This window comes from Ursus arctos, unplaced genomic scaffold (genome assembly GCF_023065955.2).
Source record: "Ursus arctos isolate Adak ecotype North America unplaced genomic scaffold, UrsArc2.0 scaffold_34, whole genome shotgun sequence".
Classification (NCBI taxonomy): domain Eukaryota; kingdom Metazoa; phylum Chordata; class Mammalia; order Carnivora; family Ursidae; genus Ursus; species Ursus arctos.
The window spans coordinates 22,137,676-22,156,974 of NW_026623030.1; the positions used below are offsets into that span (position 1 = coordinate 22,137,676).

Genomic DNA, 19,299 nt, shown 5'->3' on the forward strand with positions numbered 1-19,299 from the left:
TGAAATGGCTCCTTCCACATAGCAGTGCCACTGGGGGCTGGCCCAGCCCCATGCTCACCTGTGTTGTGTTCCCAAGCAAATCCTGATGCTCCTGCTCCAAGGGGAACCTTTTCTTTTTAGAGGTTCAATGTCCAGGGAGCTCTTTGTGTGAATGAGGTGAGCACAGACTCCATGTGGGTATTTTAAGGTTTGGAGTCAAAGTATTTTTCAATATGGCTAGGCAGAGTCCATGTGTTAAACAGCCCATCTCCAGTTTGTCCTAATTCCTCATCAAGCATTTGTAGACCCAGGGCCACAGACCTTTGTTATGTCACCATAATCACATCTGTGTCATCCTAACTTAAGATTCATGCTCTGTGCCTGGAAACAGTCCATGTATTTAACAATAATACACATAAAACAATCTACATTTATTACTTATATGGTCACAAAACATTAATGATCTGTAGACCAAGCAAGTGCTTTTAACCATAATTGTGGCACATCAATTCACAGCCAGAATCCCCAAGACCAAAAAGATCTGCACAATACAAATAATATTTTAAAATACACATGCTTCTTACAGAACTGTGCTTGGGGAAACTCCCATTTGTTGAGTGGCACTGAGGACATCTTTTGCTAAACTGCTGCTCCAGGTATTTTTGTTTGGAAAGTCATTCACAGTGGGTCACAGTTGTTCATTGATGAGCAGAAAAGAAAGATATGCTTGTGGCAAGCAGAAAGTTTTAAGGTCTTTCAAGTTGTATTTTAAAAAGGACATGTAGAAATGTTTAAACGTTTTCAGGATGCAAAATTGGGGCTGAAATGTGATTTTCAAACCAGTTGCAAAAAGTGTTTGGCAGCCATCTGTTCAGGTAAAACCTGGTACCCAGATATGCAAGAAAGCTTCAGGACAGGCTTCAGGAAAGCTTCAGGCTTGTCCCATATTCTCATCTTGTCCCGTAATCTGATCATGTGTGGAGTTGGACAGAGGGTCAGGTGCTGCCATTTTGGGGAACTGGGGTTCAGCAGCACCACCACGAACTCCATGGCCACTTCACCATCACCCGTGTCATCCCACTGAAGGGCCAGGGACCAGGAGTGACTGGGGTTGCAGCAGCTGCCTAACCGCTGGGTCCTCAGTGGAGTTCACAAGCCAACCAAGATTTATAAGATTTTATTAGATGCCAGACATTGCAGATTTTACATTGCTGGTTGTTAGATTTATATATATATATATATATATATGTAAAAGGATCAGATAGGTTCAGAGTTAGCTACATCCAAGACAAAATCAAATATTCCTTTAAATTTGATTTTGTCTTGGATGTAGCTAACTCTGAACCTATCTGATCCTTTCAAGGCTTATTTTTCTAAGACTTGCTTTTAAACTTTCATTAAGGCAGTCTTTCATGTACAGCTAATTCTGTCCCATTAGTGAAGCGATACTCTTCTCATGATTCTACCTTATTATTCTGCAGTACCTTCATTTCCTGCCTATATATTAGGAAGTCTTTCCACTCTGGCTGATGGAAACACAAACTATTGCTTTGGAGACTGTTTCACCTATTCCTCTCTGGTTGTTCTGTCCCTGGCCTTCATGGTTTTCTGTCTCACATGCTTAGATCAGTACTTAATCAAGACTTGAGGGTACCTCTGTGAATCTCCAGAACACTATATCTATGTGGCTACCTCTTCTCTGATAATCTGCTTCGTGTATTTAGCTGTTCTGGCCTCTCACCAAGACAGCGCATCTGTTTGGATTCCTCCTCACTGCACTCACTTTTTGTGCCAGTGAGCTGGGACACTTGCTTGTCTTTCTTCTTTCAGGGATTACTGTTCTGCATCGATTGTTACCTAATGTTTGAAAACCAGGTGTATCATATATTTTTCTCAATTTTTAGTTTTCAAGGTTGAAGGGCAAATTCTATTTCTATTATTTCATCAAAGATGGAAGAAGAAATTTTCTTCTCTGGGATTTTGTCCTGCTGATTCCTTGCTATATTGTCAGTTCTTTGATGCTTTTAAGGATTTAAAAATATTTCATCCAGCATGTTTAATTTTTTTAAATGGGAAATTTGGTTCAAATAGCCTAGACTATCATTATTAGAAATGGAATTCCTTATGGTCTTTCCAATTAAAAAATAAAATAGAAAAAATATTCTAGGATATCTTCATAAAAGTACAACAGTTGGGTGAGAGAAGGTGGCTAATGCTGTGGTTCCTCTGAATAGTCAAAAAGATAAGGAATCCAAGGCATATAATAGGTAGGCCTGGATAGAATTCCCACACATGGCCCAGTTTTGCACGTTGTGGATATTAGATGGTAAATTACTAATAGACCATTAGGTAGGATTCTTTGTAGTAGAAAATAATGTAATAAATTGAAAGAAGTCAGAGGGGGACAGTTACGATGAGTCTTTTTGATTCTCACCTAGATACTCTACATCTCTTCATTTCTTTACACCGTCAATTACATCTGGTATCTGTACAAAGAGCTGAGGATGAGGCACAACCAGAGTGGGCAGAGCACATTTCCACTGGTAAGTTTTATTCAAAGCTAATTATTAAGAACAGTACACTAAAACAAATCCATATGTCCTTGATAAACAGTGTAAGCACTCAGCACTGGGTAGGTGAATTCATGGAGGTTAATAAAAGAAAAATCATTTTCACAGAGTTTCCATTCTGTTGAAAAGATTTCCTCTTCTCTCTTGCCATCAAAAAAAATGAAAAGATTTTGATTATAGGAAACATTATTTACAGTACTGTCATTACTGCCGGTTCCATCCTTCTTAGCTCCATGCTAATCCATCATTGTTGCTAGAGTAAAGAATGAGATCTTGATTGGAAAGGGAGAATGTCTGTTTTGCTCTGTGGTATTTCTTCAGTATGTGCAGGTAACAGATACTGGTTTGCAGAAGGGCAGAGGGGTTCATGTGTGGTAATCAGAAAACAAGATGGATCCAGGGAGTAGTTGTCTTCCCTTTGGTTCAAACAGAGTTTGAGGCACTGTCTGGTATTACATTTATAAAAAGAGAAGAGAACATTAAGTACATCTGGATTTTTTGTGTGTGTATACATATTTTACATATCACATAATTCATTTATTTTAAGTTACAATTCAGTGGTTTCTAAAGCAGACTTACTAGCTTGTAAAGTAATATCATAAATCAGTTCCAGAATATTTTCTTTACCCTAATCAAATTCTTCATGCCCTGGTGCACTGGGTGTTATACACAACTAATGAATCATCGAGCCTTACATTGGAAACCGGGGATGTACTGTATGGTGACTAACATAATATAATAAAAAATCATTTAAAAAAAAAAATCAAAAAAAAAATTCTTCATGCCCATTTATTGTTAATTTCCTACCCACCCCCTATGCTAGGCAACTGCTAATTTAATTTCTGACTTCATAGATCTTCCTTTTTTGGACATTTCATATAGATGGAATCATCCAATATATAGTCTCTTGTGTCTGATTGATTTCATTTAGCATAATGCTTTTGAAGTTTATCCATTATAGCATATATAAGTAATTCATTCTTTTTTAGTGCTGAATAGTATTTCATTGTATAGTACACTCAGTTCCTTATTCCTGATTCTTTCAGTATATCACTAAGTGATTATGGTAGAAAACATTTTTAGGGGTGCCTGGGTGGCTCAGTCGGTTAAGCGTCTGCCTTTGGCTCAGTTCATAATCCCGGGGTCCTGGGATTGAGCCTCCCTGCACAGCGGGAAGCCTGCTTCTTCCTCTCCCTCTGCCCTATTCCCCTGCTCATGCTCTCTCTCGCTCTCTCTCAAATAAATAAAACCTTTTTTATTTTTATTTATTTTTTTATTATAATAATATTTTTTTATTATGTTAGTCACCATACAGTACATCCCTGGTTTTTGATGTAAAGTTCCATGATTCATTAGTTGCGTATAACACCCAGTGCACCATGCAATATGTGCCCTCCTTACTACCCATCACCAGTCTATCCCATTCCCCCACCCCCCCTCCCCTCTGAAGCCCTCAGTTTGTTTCTCAGAGTCCATAGTCTCTCATGCTTCATTCCCCCTTCTGATTACCCCCCCTTTCTTTAATTGAATTTTGTAGCAAATATTGCTTGACAGAAGCAAGGTGACTTGGGAATTTTTTTTCATTCAAGTGGTAAGTGATGACCTGATATTTATTATATTATGATTGACAATATTCTGAGACTTAACTCATACTTATTCTTTTCACAGGTTATAGATTATACTTGTCATGTTGGTCAAATAGCCATTATTTTGTCAAGGTAAGGTTTTTGCTTTCCTTTTTAGCAAGGTGTAAATTCTCATTATTCTGTGGTCTAGGTGAGAACAAATAGGAGGACACTGCCCTTCATTTCCATTGAGTCTGTCACTCCTAGGTCCTCACAGAGCCTTACTGAGTTGGAAGCAACAAACATATGATCATTGGAACCATATTCCCAGATAGAGTAGGCAAGCAGATTTGGATTTTAACCTTAATCCTGCCATTTACTCTATGTGACCTTCAACAAATATTTCACTTAAAGTCTTAGGACTTCTAATTCCTTTTTATATCATAAAGAGTTGTAACAGATGGCTTTCAAGATTTCATCCACCTTTATAACACTGAGAGTCTTACAACTATTTACCCCTAGAAGGGTCTGGATCTCACCTAAGGTAGTGGCCATATCAGAGTTGACGTTAGAGTTTGTAACTTTTACTTCTGGATCTTTTCCTCTTATAGGGAGCTGGATGTATTTAGCTGGATAAATAATTGGTTATTTAAGTGTATGGTTTGAAAAATCTCCCAGGAAGGGGCTGATGAAAATGAAGTTATTCCTGGTGGTCATGTAAAGTTAGCACAGAACTCCTTATTAGATTTTTTCCTTTCACTTTGACCCACACCGAAAGATTCTCTGGCACTCTTTTAGGGTTCATTAATTTAGGTATGAAATGCATTCTCCGCTCCACTTACCCAACAATTGGACAAGAAGTATATGTAAGGTTTTTGAGGCATTTTTCTTGAAGAAATTGTATATACATAATATTTGTGGAGAGTGGAGGAGTGATGGAGTCGGGAGAAGAACAGAGTATTTTGTGAAGGGGAAAGGCCATAAAAATGCCTGAATATTAGGGTGATAAGTTTTTTTTTCCTCCATCCAGCCTGATACCTTTACTGTTGATGATACCTGTATTCTGTCTGGGCAATGTCAGTGAATGTTTCCACAACTTCAGCCAGAGCCACAGGTAAGCAAGGACCAAATCGATCATTTCCATGGTAGACTATACCTTTTCTTTTCTATATATAGAGATGAAAAAGGCTTTCTACATAAATTCTGGCCAAGTTGCTTGTATTTGGAACAAGGTTCTATGGGACCTTGGTGTAGTCTATAGAACAAGGCATAGTCAAGGCAAAAAATGCATAAGTAGAAATATAATGCAAAGTGACTGGAAGGTAATGTATCAGTGAGAAAGAATAAGGTGTTATGGGCAAGGGTTAGCAAAATGATAAGTAAAATTGCATACTTAATAAATTTTGTTGCACCAAATGGGTATCTCTCTAGTCATATCTGTAGTAGCGGTCCTGTCCATTGATTCTCTTCTTAGGTGTATTCTGATGTACTCACCACCATCAGCCATGGCTGAAGTGCCTTCTGCCAACACATCAGTCTGTAGCACACTTTATTTTTATGGGATCACCATTTTCCTGACCAGCTTTCTCCTCAGTCTCCTCACCATTGTGGTATGGTGCCACCTGCTTTTATGGAAAGAGTGGGGATTGGGAGGGATGGGGCATTACTCCCAGGGACTGGGAAAAATGGGATGGAGAGGCATTTCTTAAAGTCCTAGAACTAAGAAAGTAGCTAAGAGATATTTATAGTTTAATTACTACCTCAGTATTTGGACTTCCCAAGATTAAATGATTAGTGGGGAAGAGTCTATAGTCATTATGTAGGATTTATGCTCACTCTAGTACTAATTAATATATATGTTCCTGTGGATCCTCATGGAAGACCAGACCAGAAAACTAGTATATGTCAAGTATGTCCTTTATACAGGATAACACTCCAGAACATGGGAAATGTGCTTTGATTTAATTTGATAATTTTCCAAATAATGAAGGAATTTTCTTTTCTCAATCCTTTATTAGCTATAAATGCATTTATGCTGTGTCTAACTGGGGTTAAGGTGCTAAGTGGCTTAGGCATTTACTAAATACTCCCTTGACATCATCAGAATGGTGTACAATTAAAACAATTAGCCATGGAATAATATGTTATTTACACATAACTGCCTATTACAAAATCAGCACACAAGCAAATATGCCTTTTTATTTGCCATATCTACTTTTCAGTGTCATTTTCTCCTCTCTTTATATGCTGGTTCAAGGATTACAAACTGTCTGCCTGCAAGCCATATTTATTCCACAGATATGTTTTATTTTGCTAGCGCAGCTGGCACTTGTGAACCGAATAAAATTATGGAGAGTTTCCTTTGACAATTTAAAAATAAGTTATAGAGCTAGCTTACACCAGCAACTTTGTAAAGAGGGCGAAGTGAATAGTTTATATTAAGATGATTTTGATGATCTGTATTTAGAACTCATTGACAAGAGAGACAGTTATCCCAGAACCTGGCACCCGGGAGATTCTTGATTACTTCTTTAAATCACGCAAGCTTCAGTGGGCATTCAGAATCAGAACTGATTCTACTAGACATAAATATTACCAAATAAGTAAAAGCCTCCTTTTGACTCCTGTGTCTGTGGGGAAAGTAAACTACATGGCTAAACTTAATTAAATAATAGGCTTGTTAACTTAGAGAGTGGGTTTGGATTATTAAGAAAAATTTTAATTTTTTTTTATAAAATTTTTTTATTATGTTATGTTAGTCACCATACAGTACATCCCAAGTTTTTGATGTAAAGTTCCACGATTCATTACTTGCGTATAACACCCAGTGCACCATGCAATATTAAGGAAAATTTTAGATTTGTCAGATTTGTTACCAAGATTATTACCTAGTTTACTCCCCACAGAAAGCACGCTGGACTTCTGAACTGATTAATATTTGTTTCATTAGCTTAACCTTATGCAGATAGCCCCCAAATGGAAGGGGAAGAGAGTCTATTTTCCGTCTAAGGGCAAGAAGAGACTTCCTAAAACTTCTTTTTGCTTAGAGTTGAGAATTTAGGCTCAACCATGGTGCTGAAGTGTTTATTTTAAGGCTATTAAGCACAGAGTACTTCCTAACATAATCTCTAGTAAAGCGTTTTAAAAGAAGGTCTGGTTAGATCTTAGCTTTAACTTCCCATACATATTGTGATTAGCCTCAGTTAGGAAAGAAAAAAAAGAAAAAGCCCAAGAGTTGATGTAAAGTTTATGTATTGACCATGGTAACCATGGATTTGGCTAATATCTGTCCTTTTCCCCTGGCCAAGCAAAAGTTCGCTCTGAAGATAATTTTCTTTCAGAAAAAGCCGGTCTTATATGGTAAAGACAGGAGAATGAGTTTTTCCTGCTGTCAGATCCTGAGAGAAGTGATTCCTCTACAACAATAGGAAGCTAGAGGCTGGAAAGTTTCACCAGGCCGTAGGCAAACTACTCACTGAAGTACCCATGTTTAGGTCTTACTCATCCAAGCCCAGACTCTGTATAAGAAGTTTGTGAAATCAACTGGCTTCCTGGGAAGTGAACAGTGGGCAGTGATTCACATTGTGGAGCAGCGAGTACGCTTCTACCCAGTGGCCTTCTTTTGCTGCTGGGGCCCAGGTGGGTATCTTAATGGGAAGAGCTGGGTAATGATAAGGATACCTATTGGGTTCTGATCAAGCAAAGTGGTCTCACCAAGAAGGATGACTGCAACTTGTAAAATTCTGTCCAACTGTAAAAATCTATGTTTGTCCCACTTTCTTCTTTTTCTTCCTCTGTTTTAGAAATTAAGGTAGTTAGACACAAAATGTAGTCTAAGAGAGGGAACATCCTGACAGAGCTCAGAGATATTAATACCTGCCCTTCCTACTACACAAAGTATAGTGAGAATCAGATTGGATAATGTTTATGAAAAATCCTCGTAAATTCTGAGACACTAAGAAGTGTAACTTATCTTCCCATAGTGTGTCTTACCATCACTGCTACACTAATAACCTGCAAAGTTTAGTCAGTGAGGATAAGAAGTTGGAGACTGGAGGCCCAGTGGTTTATGTAACTGGTTAATCTCACTCCTAGTCTTCATTATGCCTATACCTTCATTTCACATGGTGTGTAGGCATGTATACTGGGGAATTTTTTTAAAGATTTTATCTATTTATTTATCAGAGAGAGAGCAAGCAAGAGAGAGCATGAGCAGTGGGAGCAGCAGGCAGAGGGAGAAGCAGGCTCCCTGCTGAGCAGGGAGCCCAATGCAGGGCTCAATCCCAAGACCCTGGGATCACGACCTTAGCTGAAGGCAGATGCTTAACGGATGGAGCCATCCAGGCGTGTCTATCCTGGGGAATTTTATGCTGAGACAGGTAGGGCTGGCTTTATAATACAAAGATTTATACTTTGTATTTTCACAGCTGTCATTCTGATGATCATAAAGTTGACTAAACCACAGGACATGAAGCTTCACGTGGCCCTCTGTGTTCTCCAGGTAACATCTTCAACATCTGTTTTCACATCTTCTTATCCTGTTCTCTTACACTGACATTACTCAGTAAGCACGATTTTTTCCCTTAGCATATTTATTTCTGTGTTGCAAAAGAGAAAATGTATTATTTATATTTAGTAATGAAGAATGTGAAGTTTTCCTCACAGATGAAGTAGATACTTTTGTGAAAGTGCTGCCATGCATTCCGGAACATATGTATCTCTAGTTAACTTCTTTTTATTAGTGTGTTTTTAAGGGATGGGTAGCAAAAAAACAAGATCTACCAGATAATGTTTTTATGAAACACTGACAGTGACAATTCTGTCCCACCCAGAGTGAATTGAATGGGATAAATTAGCTATTCTAAGTAAATGCGGAGAGAGGAATACAGAAATAGAACAACTCTCTCTTTTCCTCTTTTTATCAGACTTATGAAGCCTCTTTTGGGTTATCTGACTATACCAATAGGGCATTTTTCTCAAGCCTGACCTGGGAAGTGGAAGTAATAAGGAAGGGCATTGAAACCAGTTCGTTTTCCTTAGGTATATGCCAAGAAGTATTACCAACTCTCTGTCATCCATAGCAAGGTACAGTGTGAAGAGTGAGTTCAGGAAGAGCTAGAATGGGAAGAAATCAGATAGGGAGACAAACCGTGAGGGACTCAGGACTCCGGGAAACAAACTGAGGGTTACAGAATGGAAGGGATGGAGGGATGGGGTAACCAGGTGATGGGTATGAAGGAGGGCACATGTTGTGATGAGCACTGTAATGAGCAACTGATGAATTGTTGAACACTACATCAAAAACTAATGATGTACTATATACTGTCTAACTGAACATAAAAAAAAAAGAGCTGGAAAGTTATAAAAAACTGACACCAGACCTTGCTGTTTGAGACAGAACAAATATAACAGTGCTTTATAAATAAGGGGAATGGGGTTGAGTCCCTGGATCTCTGCAAACCTGAAGGATGGGTTCCATCACTTCATCTCCTCCAGGCTCTAACAGCATCATCCCAGGGTCTGCTCAACTGTGGAATATATAGCTGGACACAGTACAAGTTCTACCAACTAAAGCAACAGGCTCGGCGTGATGCAGACACCCAAACACCATTATTATGCTCACAGAAGAGATTCTATAGCAGGGGCCTAGATACAATGGAGTCTACCCTTGCTTTTGCTACCAGTCCTCCACCATTCTTTGAAACTGTACTGGAACACCCAGAAACTGGAATTATTCCACACTAATGGATTGAGAAGAGTGTTGGGGAACAACATCTCAAGCCTTTTTCCAACCATACCTTAAAAAAAGAGGATGTAGTGCTGTGGTTAGTAGCTTTTCTTGTTGAATTCAGCGGGATCTTTCTGTTATTCTCAGATTCACTAGTGATTCTTAAAGTCTTTATTCAGAGAGGTGAAGCCACTTTCCTTCTAAGAGGTAGACTCCTATCACTTCAGTGAATACTAGATTTGTTTAAATCTCTTCTAGGTAAGTTCCAGGTTATTATTTATATGTGCCGTTTCCAGGCTCTCTACCCCGTGGTCGTGGGGGAAGTAGGGTGGCATGCAGCAACTTGCTCAGATTTTGCTAGTTTGTTCTCTCTGAAGTTGGACATAGAAAGTCCTGGGTTTCTGTTCTTTGAAGAGTTTTCGAAACTCAGAAGAAGCAAGGACAGTAACTACCAAAAAATTGACGGTGGGATCCTCAGGCACATCCCACTCTCTTATTTGTTCAGTGCTGTTCTAAGTCTTGACAGTAGGAACCATCTGCTCTGGAAAATTAAGGCAATCTTATGAAGTTAAGGGGATAATAAGATTTAAGAGAAATCAGTACTAAAAGAAACTTTAGGTACCAAAAACTCTCAACTGCCATTTATAAGCAGAAGTCCAGAAGTGGGTTTCATAGTGCCTGGGCATAGAATTAGGTTGAACCATACAAACTTAGCATTTTTGTAGATGAAAATGGCCTAGTATCATCAATTTTACATGGTTTAACCTAATGGTAAGTGTTCAATGTATGTTTATAGAATAAATAAATGAATAAGTGAATGAATGGCTAGAAAGAACCTTTTAGGAAAGAAAAGATTCCCAGACTGCAGAGCCTCATTCACTAGTAGGAATGTCTAATCTGTTTCTTCCTCCTCCCCTCCCCTCCCCTCCCCCTTCTTCCTCCTCCTTCTCTTCCTCTCCTTCTTCTTCTAAAAATTTTATTTATTTATTTATTTATTTATTTGAGAGAGAGAGTGCAATCATGGGGTGGAGCAGAGGGAGAGGGACAGGCAGACCCTATGCTGATCACAGAGCCCGACACAGGGCTCGATCCCAGGATCCTGATATCATGACCTGAGCTGAAACCCAGAGTTGGACACTTAACTGACTGAGCCACCTAGGCACCCCTCTTCTTCTTTAATCACAAAACAAGTGATGTTTGGTCTCTTCAGTTAAGTTATGAACAAAGCCAGTCTGAGGCCAGGGCATCAGATACTGTGATGCCAAAACAAAGAAGAAAAGCCAAATGGACAAAGTGGCTGGAATGGCAATCAGCCAAAACACCTGGAACTAATAATGAGATGCTTCTCACCTAATATACTCCTTTGGTCTGTCCAAGGAAAGATTAGACAAAATTGACAGAGTATATTACAATGGTGAATTAGGATACTCTGAAACATAAATTCCAGAGATCATTCCGAAGGAACTCTGTAGAAATGTTAGGGAGCTCGATAACAGCTCTTTAGGTTTGAGGCCATGAGCTTCATTCACCCTTACCGTGGAGGGTGACCTTGCCTTGTTATGTCAAGACCACATCTTGAGGCCTGTCATTGCCCCAGCCTTGGAGATTTCTGGATAGCACAGAAGAAGAAAGATTACTTCACAGAGGGAGCTGCTTTAAGTTCTTTTAATTTAAAAAAGGATTCAACATTTGGAGAGACAGATGGAAAAAAAAAAAGAATTCTTATTTCCATAGACCTTGAGGGACACCAGACTACAGAGTCCAATTCTTAAAAAGTCTTTTTAGTGGGGTGCCTGGGTAGCTCAGTTGGTTGGGCATCCGACTCTTGATTTCGTGATCTCCACATCATGGGATTGAGCCCCACATCAGGCTCTGCGCTCATTATGGAGTCTGCTTCTCCCTCTCTCTCTGCTCTTTCTCTCTCTCTCGCAAATAAATAAATAAAACCTTTTTAAAAAAGTCCTTTTTGTGTCACTTCATATTTGGCTTTATTACCGGAAAAGGTAATTATCAAATGTTTGTCAGGTTTGTTCATCTTGCTTCTCTGATGAATTTTTTGCATTGACACTGATCTTAGATCTTCTATGGATGTAAGTAAACAAAAAGATAGTAGGAATGAGAAATAGTAAAAGGCTAGGCAAGATTCAGATTAGGATTATAAGATTTTTGTCATACTGAGAGAGGGCACACATGGAGCTAGGCCACTATTCAAACTGTCCCCATAACCCTTAGATTCACACGTTGGAGGGGTGTAGATATAGACACAATGACATTTACAAAATTATTGCAAATACCCCTCCATGACACTTGTCCAGGTTGTAGTCATAGTGGAGTACAGTGGTAACTAAGCAGGTTTGATTAATAGAGATCTGTGAACCATGTCAGGTACCATCCCTCTCATCAGCTCTGTCTGTGGCTTCAAAACACTCTCCACTCCAGTACCACATGTCCTACATGGGGAACTAAGTAATGTTTGATGTTTTTCAATTCAGTCAACAGCCTTTCACATTTTACATCTCTGGCCTTAAACTTACTGAAGGCCTTAATCATCCCTTTAGATTCACTGCCGGTTTCCAAACCTATCCCCTTTGGTATTCATGTAATGATATCAACTTTCCAGGCAACCTTTTTGCCCTTTCCAAAGATTTTAACGCTGATTCTCCACACTTCAGCACCAGCCCTGGTAACAGTAACCTTGTTCTTTGTAGGGAATGCCATCTTGCTTGTAGGTATCTGTCTGGCACCACTTGGAAATGCCATTACATTGTTCTGGAAGGTCACACTCATCTACTCTGAGGCATCACAGTGTAGAAATTTGCAGGTTTTGTAGAAGGATCCCAAGTGTGCAATCTGAACCTTTCTTCAGCTGGCATGAGGGCAGACAGTAGTGTTCCTTTTAATAATCAAGGACACCGCCACAATCGCATTCTTTTCCTTTATCTACTGTCTTTTTTTCCCCCCCAGTATGGCTTTCCAAAGGAGATTTGGAGCTCAGATTTTTTAAACAGACAGTACCCTTTGTGTCTGTGAAACAGCTGGTGGAAGTAGTCAAAGCTGTAGTTGCTGAAGCCCATATCTGCAATAAGAAATGCATGCATAAGACAGAGGTTCTGGCCATGATACTTGCAGGACATATGGTCATGCTACATTCCCAAGTTTTGGCCAAGTCATGAGACATAAAAGCTATGAAATGTGGTATATTTTCATGACAGAAAGATTCAACACTGGTTGAATTCTTAGCAACGCAGATACCACTAAGAAATGCATGGCTCTGGTACTTCCCAAGACTTTGGCTACTGATCATATGAGCAACATTATGTTTCACCCTTCTCAAAAGATGCCAGTCTCTCTAGCAGTTAAACTTTTAAGTGTTTCTTGCAAATTCAGGGAGATTTTCACTAGGTTTCTCTCTGTTACATCTTTAACCCAGTAAGTAATACTGACTCACATTTAGTTTCTTCTTGTACCTATTAACATGAACATCCGTTACCATCTCTATCGTCTTGGTACCATCATTATTCCACATTTGGAACTGCATATTGTCAACCACAGTAAACATTTCTGCATGCTTGGGAAGTGACCACATACAGGACATTGAAAAGAAGGAGGATCCTATTTTGCTCTGAAATTGTGAAGTGGTTAAGAGCGCCTCCTGTTTATCTCCACTCACTGTACAAGACTAACCTGATTTTAAAGATATGCTGAAAACCATATGCCTGAAATTCTTCGAAGTATATATAGGCTTGATGCCAAAGACTGTGTCATGTAAAGTCAGGACTCCCGTAATAGCCCTGAGCAAGTGCTGATAGTCACAAGAGAGTTCAGGTCACCCTCTGAACATCCAGTTGTGCTGAATAAAAGGCATGTCTAAGCCTAATATCCCATTTTGATGTGTATAAACAGGGAAGTTCTTGATAAATAATCCTTTCTTTTGCTTCGAATTAATAATAAGCCATTTTCCTTGTATGAGCAGAATATAGGACACTTTTTCTGCTTTTTCTTCCAGTCCTTTGAATATCATCAAGTTGCTAGGGATGACTATTTTATAATAAAGAGATTTCCATTTACAATGCATCCCTTGAAGAATAGTCACTATCAGCAATAAGATGACATGCAGCTTAATATAGGAAGGGCTTATTTTCAGATGCCCCATTCAGGAATTCCTGGAAGAAAAATCACTCTAAACCTTACCCATGAGCACTTGATTTCATAGAAGGAAGGGCAGAAGGGAGGCAAAGTAACTAGGTTTGTCATTGTCATGGTCCAATTGAAACAACTAATGGTCCTGCACTTCTGTCTCAGTTGCCTTGCCTGAGATCCAAATCTTTGTCAGTGACACAGTTTGGCTAAAGCTCAAAGCTTTGCTGCCTGTTGCAAGGATCGCTGCTCCCACCCTGAGAGTTACAAGATGACATCTGTTGTTTGTGCCTCTTCCTACTCCTGTTGTGCTCTCTCTTCTCAGGAGTGCCCTTACTTTGCAACCTTCATAAAAGCACAACAGTTTTAGTACTGCTTAGCTGAGCTCCTGCTGTCTTCATGGAGGAGTATACCAAAGAGAGGAAACTTTCAGAGGTCCTGCCAGTATTATGACTCAGGATCAGGCCCCAAGAAAAGAAAAAGATATAACCTTCTTCCATTAGTCCCAATCCCCATGGAAGTCTTCCCCTTCTGTGATTCATTGTTCTTTTGAGTCATTGAAACCAAGGGTTTCCAGAGCAGGGGTTTGTAGATCTCTGGGTAGGTCGCATTTTGCACCATCCCTACTCTGAACCATTCAGCCATTTTCAAGCCTCCAGTTCCTTTCTTTCTTTGTTATTCACAATATGTTTATTGGCATATTCTTAGAATGCATGTAAAGTATTAGAATAACCCATGCATCTGTGAAAAGCAAATATATGAACTGGAGAACAATATTTGTGTTCAGTTCTTTTTTTCTCTTTAGCCTTATGGTATGAGGTCAAAATAATGTTTTCTAAAATTTTCTAGGTTGTACTTCTCTGTCTAGACCTATTAAGCGTGGTAAGTGTGGTGATATTATTCATTTTGAATACAGTTAATAAGTTCATATGTTACAGTTTGTATTTCATTTTGGGTCCCCCCCATTTTGGATGATGATAATGATTTGGGGGACATGTGAAATATTACCATGATCCTAAAACTCAGTAGTATACCAAAAAAGTATGCAGAGTATACCTCCTTCAGCCTTTAATCTGTTCCATGTCCTACTTCTTTCTACCCAGTTCCAAAGCACCAGTCTTAATAGTATTTAGTTTATTTTTCCTGTGTTTCTTTCTGCACAAATTAGTAGATGTATGTATATTTTCTTGTATCCTCTTCTCCTTTTTAAAAAGATTTTATTTATTTGAGAGAGAGCTCATGCGAGAGAGTGAGCACGAGTGGTTGGGGAAGGGCAGAGGGAGAAGCAGAGAGGAGAAGCTCAGCAGGGAGCCTGATGTGGTGCTCTGTCCCAGGACCCTGGGATCATGATCTGAGCTGAAGGCAGATGTTTAACCAACTGAGCCATCCAGGTTCCTCTGTCATCTTCTTTCTTATATAAATATAGCATACCATTTTGCATTTTCCTCTTTAAACTTAAAGATACATCCTGTAAATCATTCCATAGCAGTTCAGTGAGATCTTCCTCATTCTCTCTCTTTTTTACAGCTGCATAGTACTCCATTTTGTAGCTATAATTTATTCAATCACTCTTCTGTATAGGGGCTTTTCAGTGGTTTCTATTGTTTTGAAAGTACGCACAGTGCATCAACAAATAATCTTGCACATATGTATTTTTGTGGAGGCAAGTTCCTCCACAAAATAGGGAAGCAGTGCCTCTGTAACTAACTATAAGTGTATCTCTGATATTATCAGATTCCCCTTCAGAGGGTTTTGCCAGTTCCATTCCCACCAGCAATGTATTAGAGTGCCTATTTTCCCACACTGTAAACAATAGGGTATGTTACCGTGCCATAAATTTTAATTTTCATCAAACTAATAGGTGAGAAGTGGCATCTCAGTGTTGTTTAACTTGTATTTTTCTAATTTTGAATGAATTTGAACATGTTTTAATATGTTTAAGGTCATTTTTGTATCTTTTAATAGTTATCTGTTCATGTCTTTCCCCCTTTTTCTGTCAAGCTTTTGGTCTGTTTTCGCTTTAACTACCCGCCAGCTTTATTGAGGTATGATTCATGAATAAAATTGCATATATATTAAAGTATACAACATGCTGACTTGATATATGTATGTACTGTGAAATATTTATTTACATATGAAATTTAAATATATTTATGTAAATATAAATTCTCTAAAAGGTAAAGTAACTAGGACAGTTAAAATAATTTTGGAGAAGAGTAACATGGGAGGAACCCCTCTTTTCCATTTGAAGACTGTGTGATATTGGTGATGGGATAGGTACATAGATCAATCAGACAGAAAAGAGAAGCCACACATGTATGGCCAACTAGTTTTTGACAGAGGAGCAAGGGCAACTGCATGGAGGAAGGACAGTCTTTTCAACAAATGGTGCTGGAAAATTGTATATATGGACCAAAAAAAAATATGACCTCAACTCAAACCTTACATACAAAAATCACCTCAGCCTGGTTTCAAGCTATATTACAAAGCTATGATCACCAAGACAGCATGGTACTGGGACAAAAACAAAGACATAGATCAGTGGAACAGAACAGAGAGCCCAGATATGGACCCTCAACTCCATGGTCAACTAATCTTCGACAAAGCAGGAAAGAATAGGCAATGGAAAAAAGGCAGTCTCTTCAATAAATGGTGCTGGGGAAATTGGACAGCTATATACAGAAGAATGAAACTCAACCATTCTCTTACGCCATATACAAAGACAAACTCTAAATGGATGAAAGACCTCAATGTGAGACAGGAATCCATCAAAATCCTAGAGGAGAACATAGGCAGTAACCTCTTTGACCTCAGCCACAGCAACTTCTTGCAAGACACGTCCCCAAAGGCAAGGGAAACAAAACAGTCAACAAAACAAAGAAGCAACCCATGGAATGGGAGAAGATACTTGCAAATGAAATTACAGATAAAGGGCTGGTATCCAAGATCTATAAAGAACTTCTCAAACTCAACACCCAAGGAATAAATAATCAAGTCGAAAAATGGGCAGAAGACATGAACAGACACTTCTCCAAAGAAGACATACAAATGGCTAACAGACACATGAAAAAATGTTCAACATCATTAGCCGTCAGGGAAATTCAAATCAAAACCACATTGAGATACCACTTTACACAGGTTAGAATGGCAAAAATTAACAAGGCAGGAAACAATAAATGTTGGAGAGGATGTAGAGAAAGGGGAACCCTCTTACACTGTTGGTGGGAATGCAAGCTGGTACAGACACTCTGGAAAATGGTATGGACGTTCCTCAAGATGTTAAAAATAGAACTACCCTATGACCCAGCAATTGCACTACTGGGTATTTATCCAAAGGATACAAATGTAGTGATCTGAAGGGGCACATGTACCCCAATGTTCATAGCAGGAGTGTCCACAATAGCCAAACTCTGGAAGGAGACGAGATGCCCTTCAACAGACAAATGGATAAAGAAGGTGTGGTCCATATATACAATGGATTATTACTCAGCCATTAGAAAGGATAAATACCCACCATTTGCATCGACATGGGTGGAACTGGAGGGGTGGGGGGTGAAGGGGATTATGCTAAGTGAAATAAGCAGAGAAAGACAATTATCATATGGTTTCATCATATGTGAAACATAAGGAATAGCATGGAGGACATCAGGAGAAGGAAGGGAAAAATGAAGGGGGCGGGAATCAGAGGAGAAGAGGAAACATGAGAGACTGTGGACTTTGGGAAACAAACTAAAACCCTCAGGGGCGGGGTGGGGGGGGATGGATTAGCCCAGTGATGGGTATTAAGGAGGACACATATTACAATGAACACTGGGTGAATATATGCAAACAACGAATCATGGAACACTTAAAAAAAAAAAAAAGCCTATGGGGGCGCCTGGGTGGCACAGCGGTTAAGCGTCTGCCTTCGGCTCAGGGCGTGATCCCGGCGTTATGGGATCAAGCCCCACATCAGGCTTCTCTGCTATGAGCCTGCTTCGTCCTCTCCCACTCCCCCTGCTTGTGTTCCCTCTCTCGCTGGCTGTCTCTATCTCTGTCGAATAAATAAATAAAATCTTAAAAAAAAAAACCTATGATATTGTAATAGCAATGTAACAGGATAGATGGTAGCTGTTACACTGGTGGTGAATATAGCATAATGGATAAACTTGTCCAATAACAGGTTTTACACCTGGAACTAATGTAATATTGTGTGTCAGTTATACTAAAAAATGTAAAACAGCAAAATTTTATTACATATCAAAATAAATAAAATCCTTAAAAAACCCAAAAATCACCTCAAAATGAGTCATAGATTTAAATGTAAAATGTAAAACTATAAAACTTTTTAGAAGAAAATATAGAACATCTTTAGGACCTAGGGCTTGGTGAGGATGTCTGAAACATGATACCAAAAGCATGATCCATAAAAGAAATCCATAAGTTGGACCACATCAAAAGTAAAAACTCTTAATTTATAAAAGACACTGTTAAGAGTATGAAAAGACAAGCTAAGAACTGGGAGAAAATATTTGCAAACCACGTATCTGATAAAGGACTCATCTAGAATATATAAAGAACTCTCATTACTCAGCAATCCAATTAGAGAATAGGCAAAAGACAAAGAGACATTTCATGGAACAGGATATATGGATGGCAAATAAGCACATGAAAAGATGTTTAACATTAGTAGGCATTAGAGAGATGCAACTTAAGACCCCATGAAAGATCACTACAGACCTATTAGAACAAGTAAAATTTGAAAAATAGACAATGTCAAATGTCGGTGAGGACGCAGAGAAACTAGGTCTTTCATACATTGCTGATAGGAATATAAAATTGTGTATTAACTCTGGAAACAGGCAGTTTCTTTAAAAAACTAAGCAAATGGTGTGACTTAGCAATTATGGTTCTAGATACTTATCCCAGAAAAATGAAAATGTATGTCTTCATAAAAACTGTACACAGATAATCACAGCAGCTTTATTTGTAATAGCCCAAAACTGGAAACAACCGAAGTGTTGCTCAGTGGGTGAAAGGTTAAACTGTGGTAAGTCCATATCATGTATTAGCGGCAAAAACAAATGAACCGTTGATCCACAAAACTTAGCTGGATCTCAAGGGCATTATGGTGAGCGAAAAAAGCAATCTCAAAAGGTTACGTACTGTACAATTCCATTTGTATAACATTTTTGAAATGACAAAATTGTAAAGATGGAAAATATGTTAGTGTTTGCCAGGGGTTAGGAATAGTGGGGTGGGCAAAGAGTGGTCATATAACTATATAGGAGGATAGCAGAAAGAATCAAGGAAAATGAAGAATCAGCCCATTAAGTTTCAA

At 38.8% G+C, this 19,299-nt stretch overlaps 1 protein-coding gene across 3 annotated transcripts in view; it reads left to right on the forward strand.

Moving 5' to 3' along the window:
* TMEM116 (transmembrane protein 116) overlaps window positions 1–17,487 on the forward strand; it is a 91,632-nt gene extending 74,145 nt beyond the window's left edge. For 2 of the 3 annotated variants that reach the window (XM_044389894.3, XM_057305901.1), the window contains exons 5-11: window positions 2,418–2,522; window positions 4,218–4,267; window positions 5,145–5,228; window positions 5,589–5,724; window positions 7,609–7,753; window positions 8,542–8,615; window positions 9,611–17,487. In XM_044389894.3, the coding sequence (XP_044245829.2) occupies window positions 2,418–2,522; window positions 4,218–4,267; window positions 5,145–5,228; window positions 5,589–5,724; window positions 7,609–7,753; window positions 8,542–8,615; window positions 9,611–9,859 (843 nt within the window). In that variant the 3' untranslated portion in view covers window positions 9,860–17,487. The remainder of the gene's footprint in view (window positions 1–2,417; window positions 2,523–4,217; window positions 4,268–5,144; window positions 5,229–5,588; window positions 5,725–7,608; window positions 7,754–8,541; window positions 8,616–9,610) is intronic. The other variant, XM_057305902.1, reaches the window with a different exon arrangement.
* The last annotated feature ends 1,812 nt before the right edge of the window (window positions 17,488–19,299 follow it).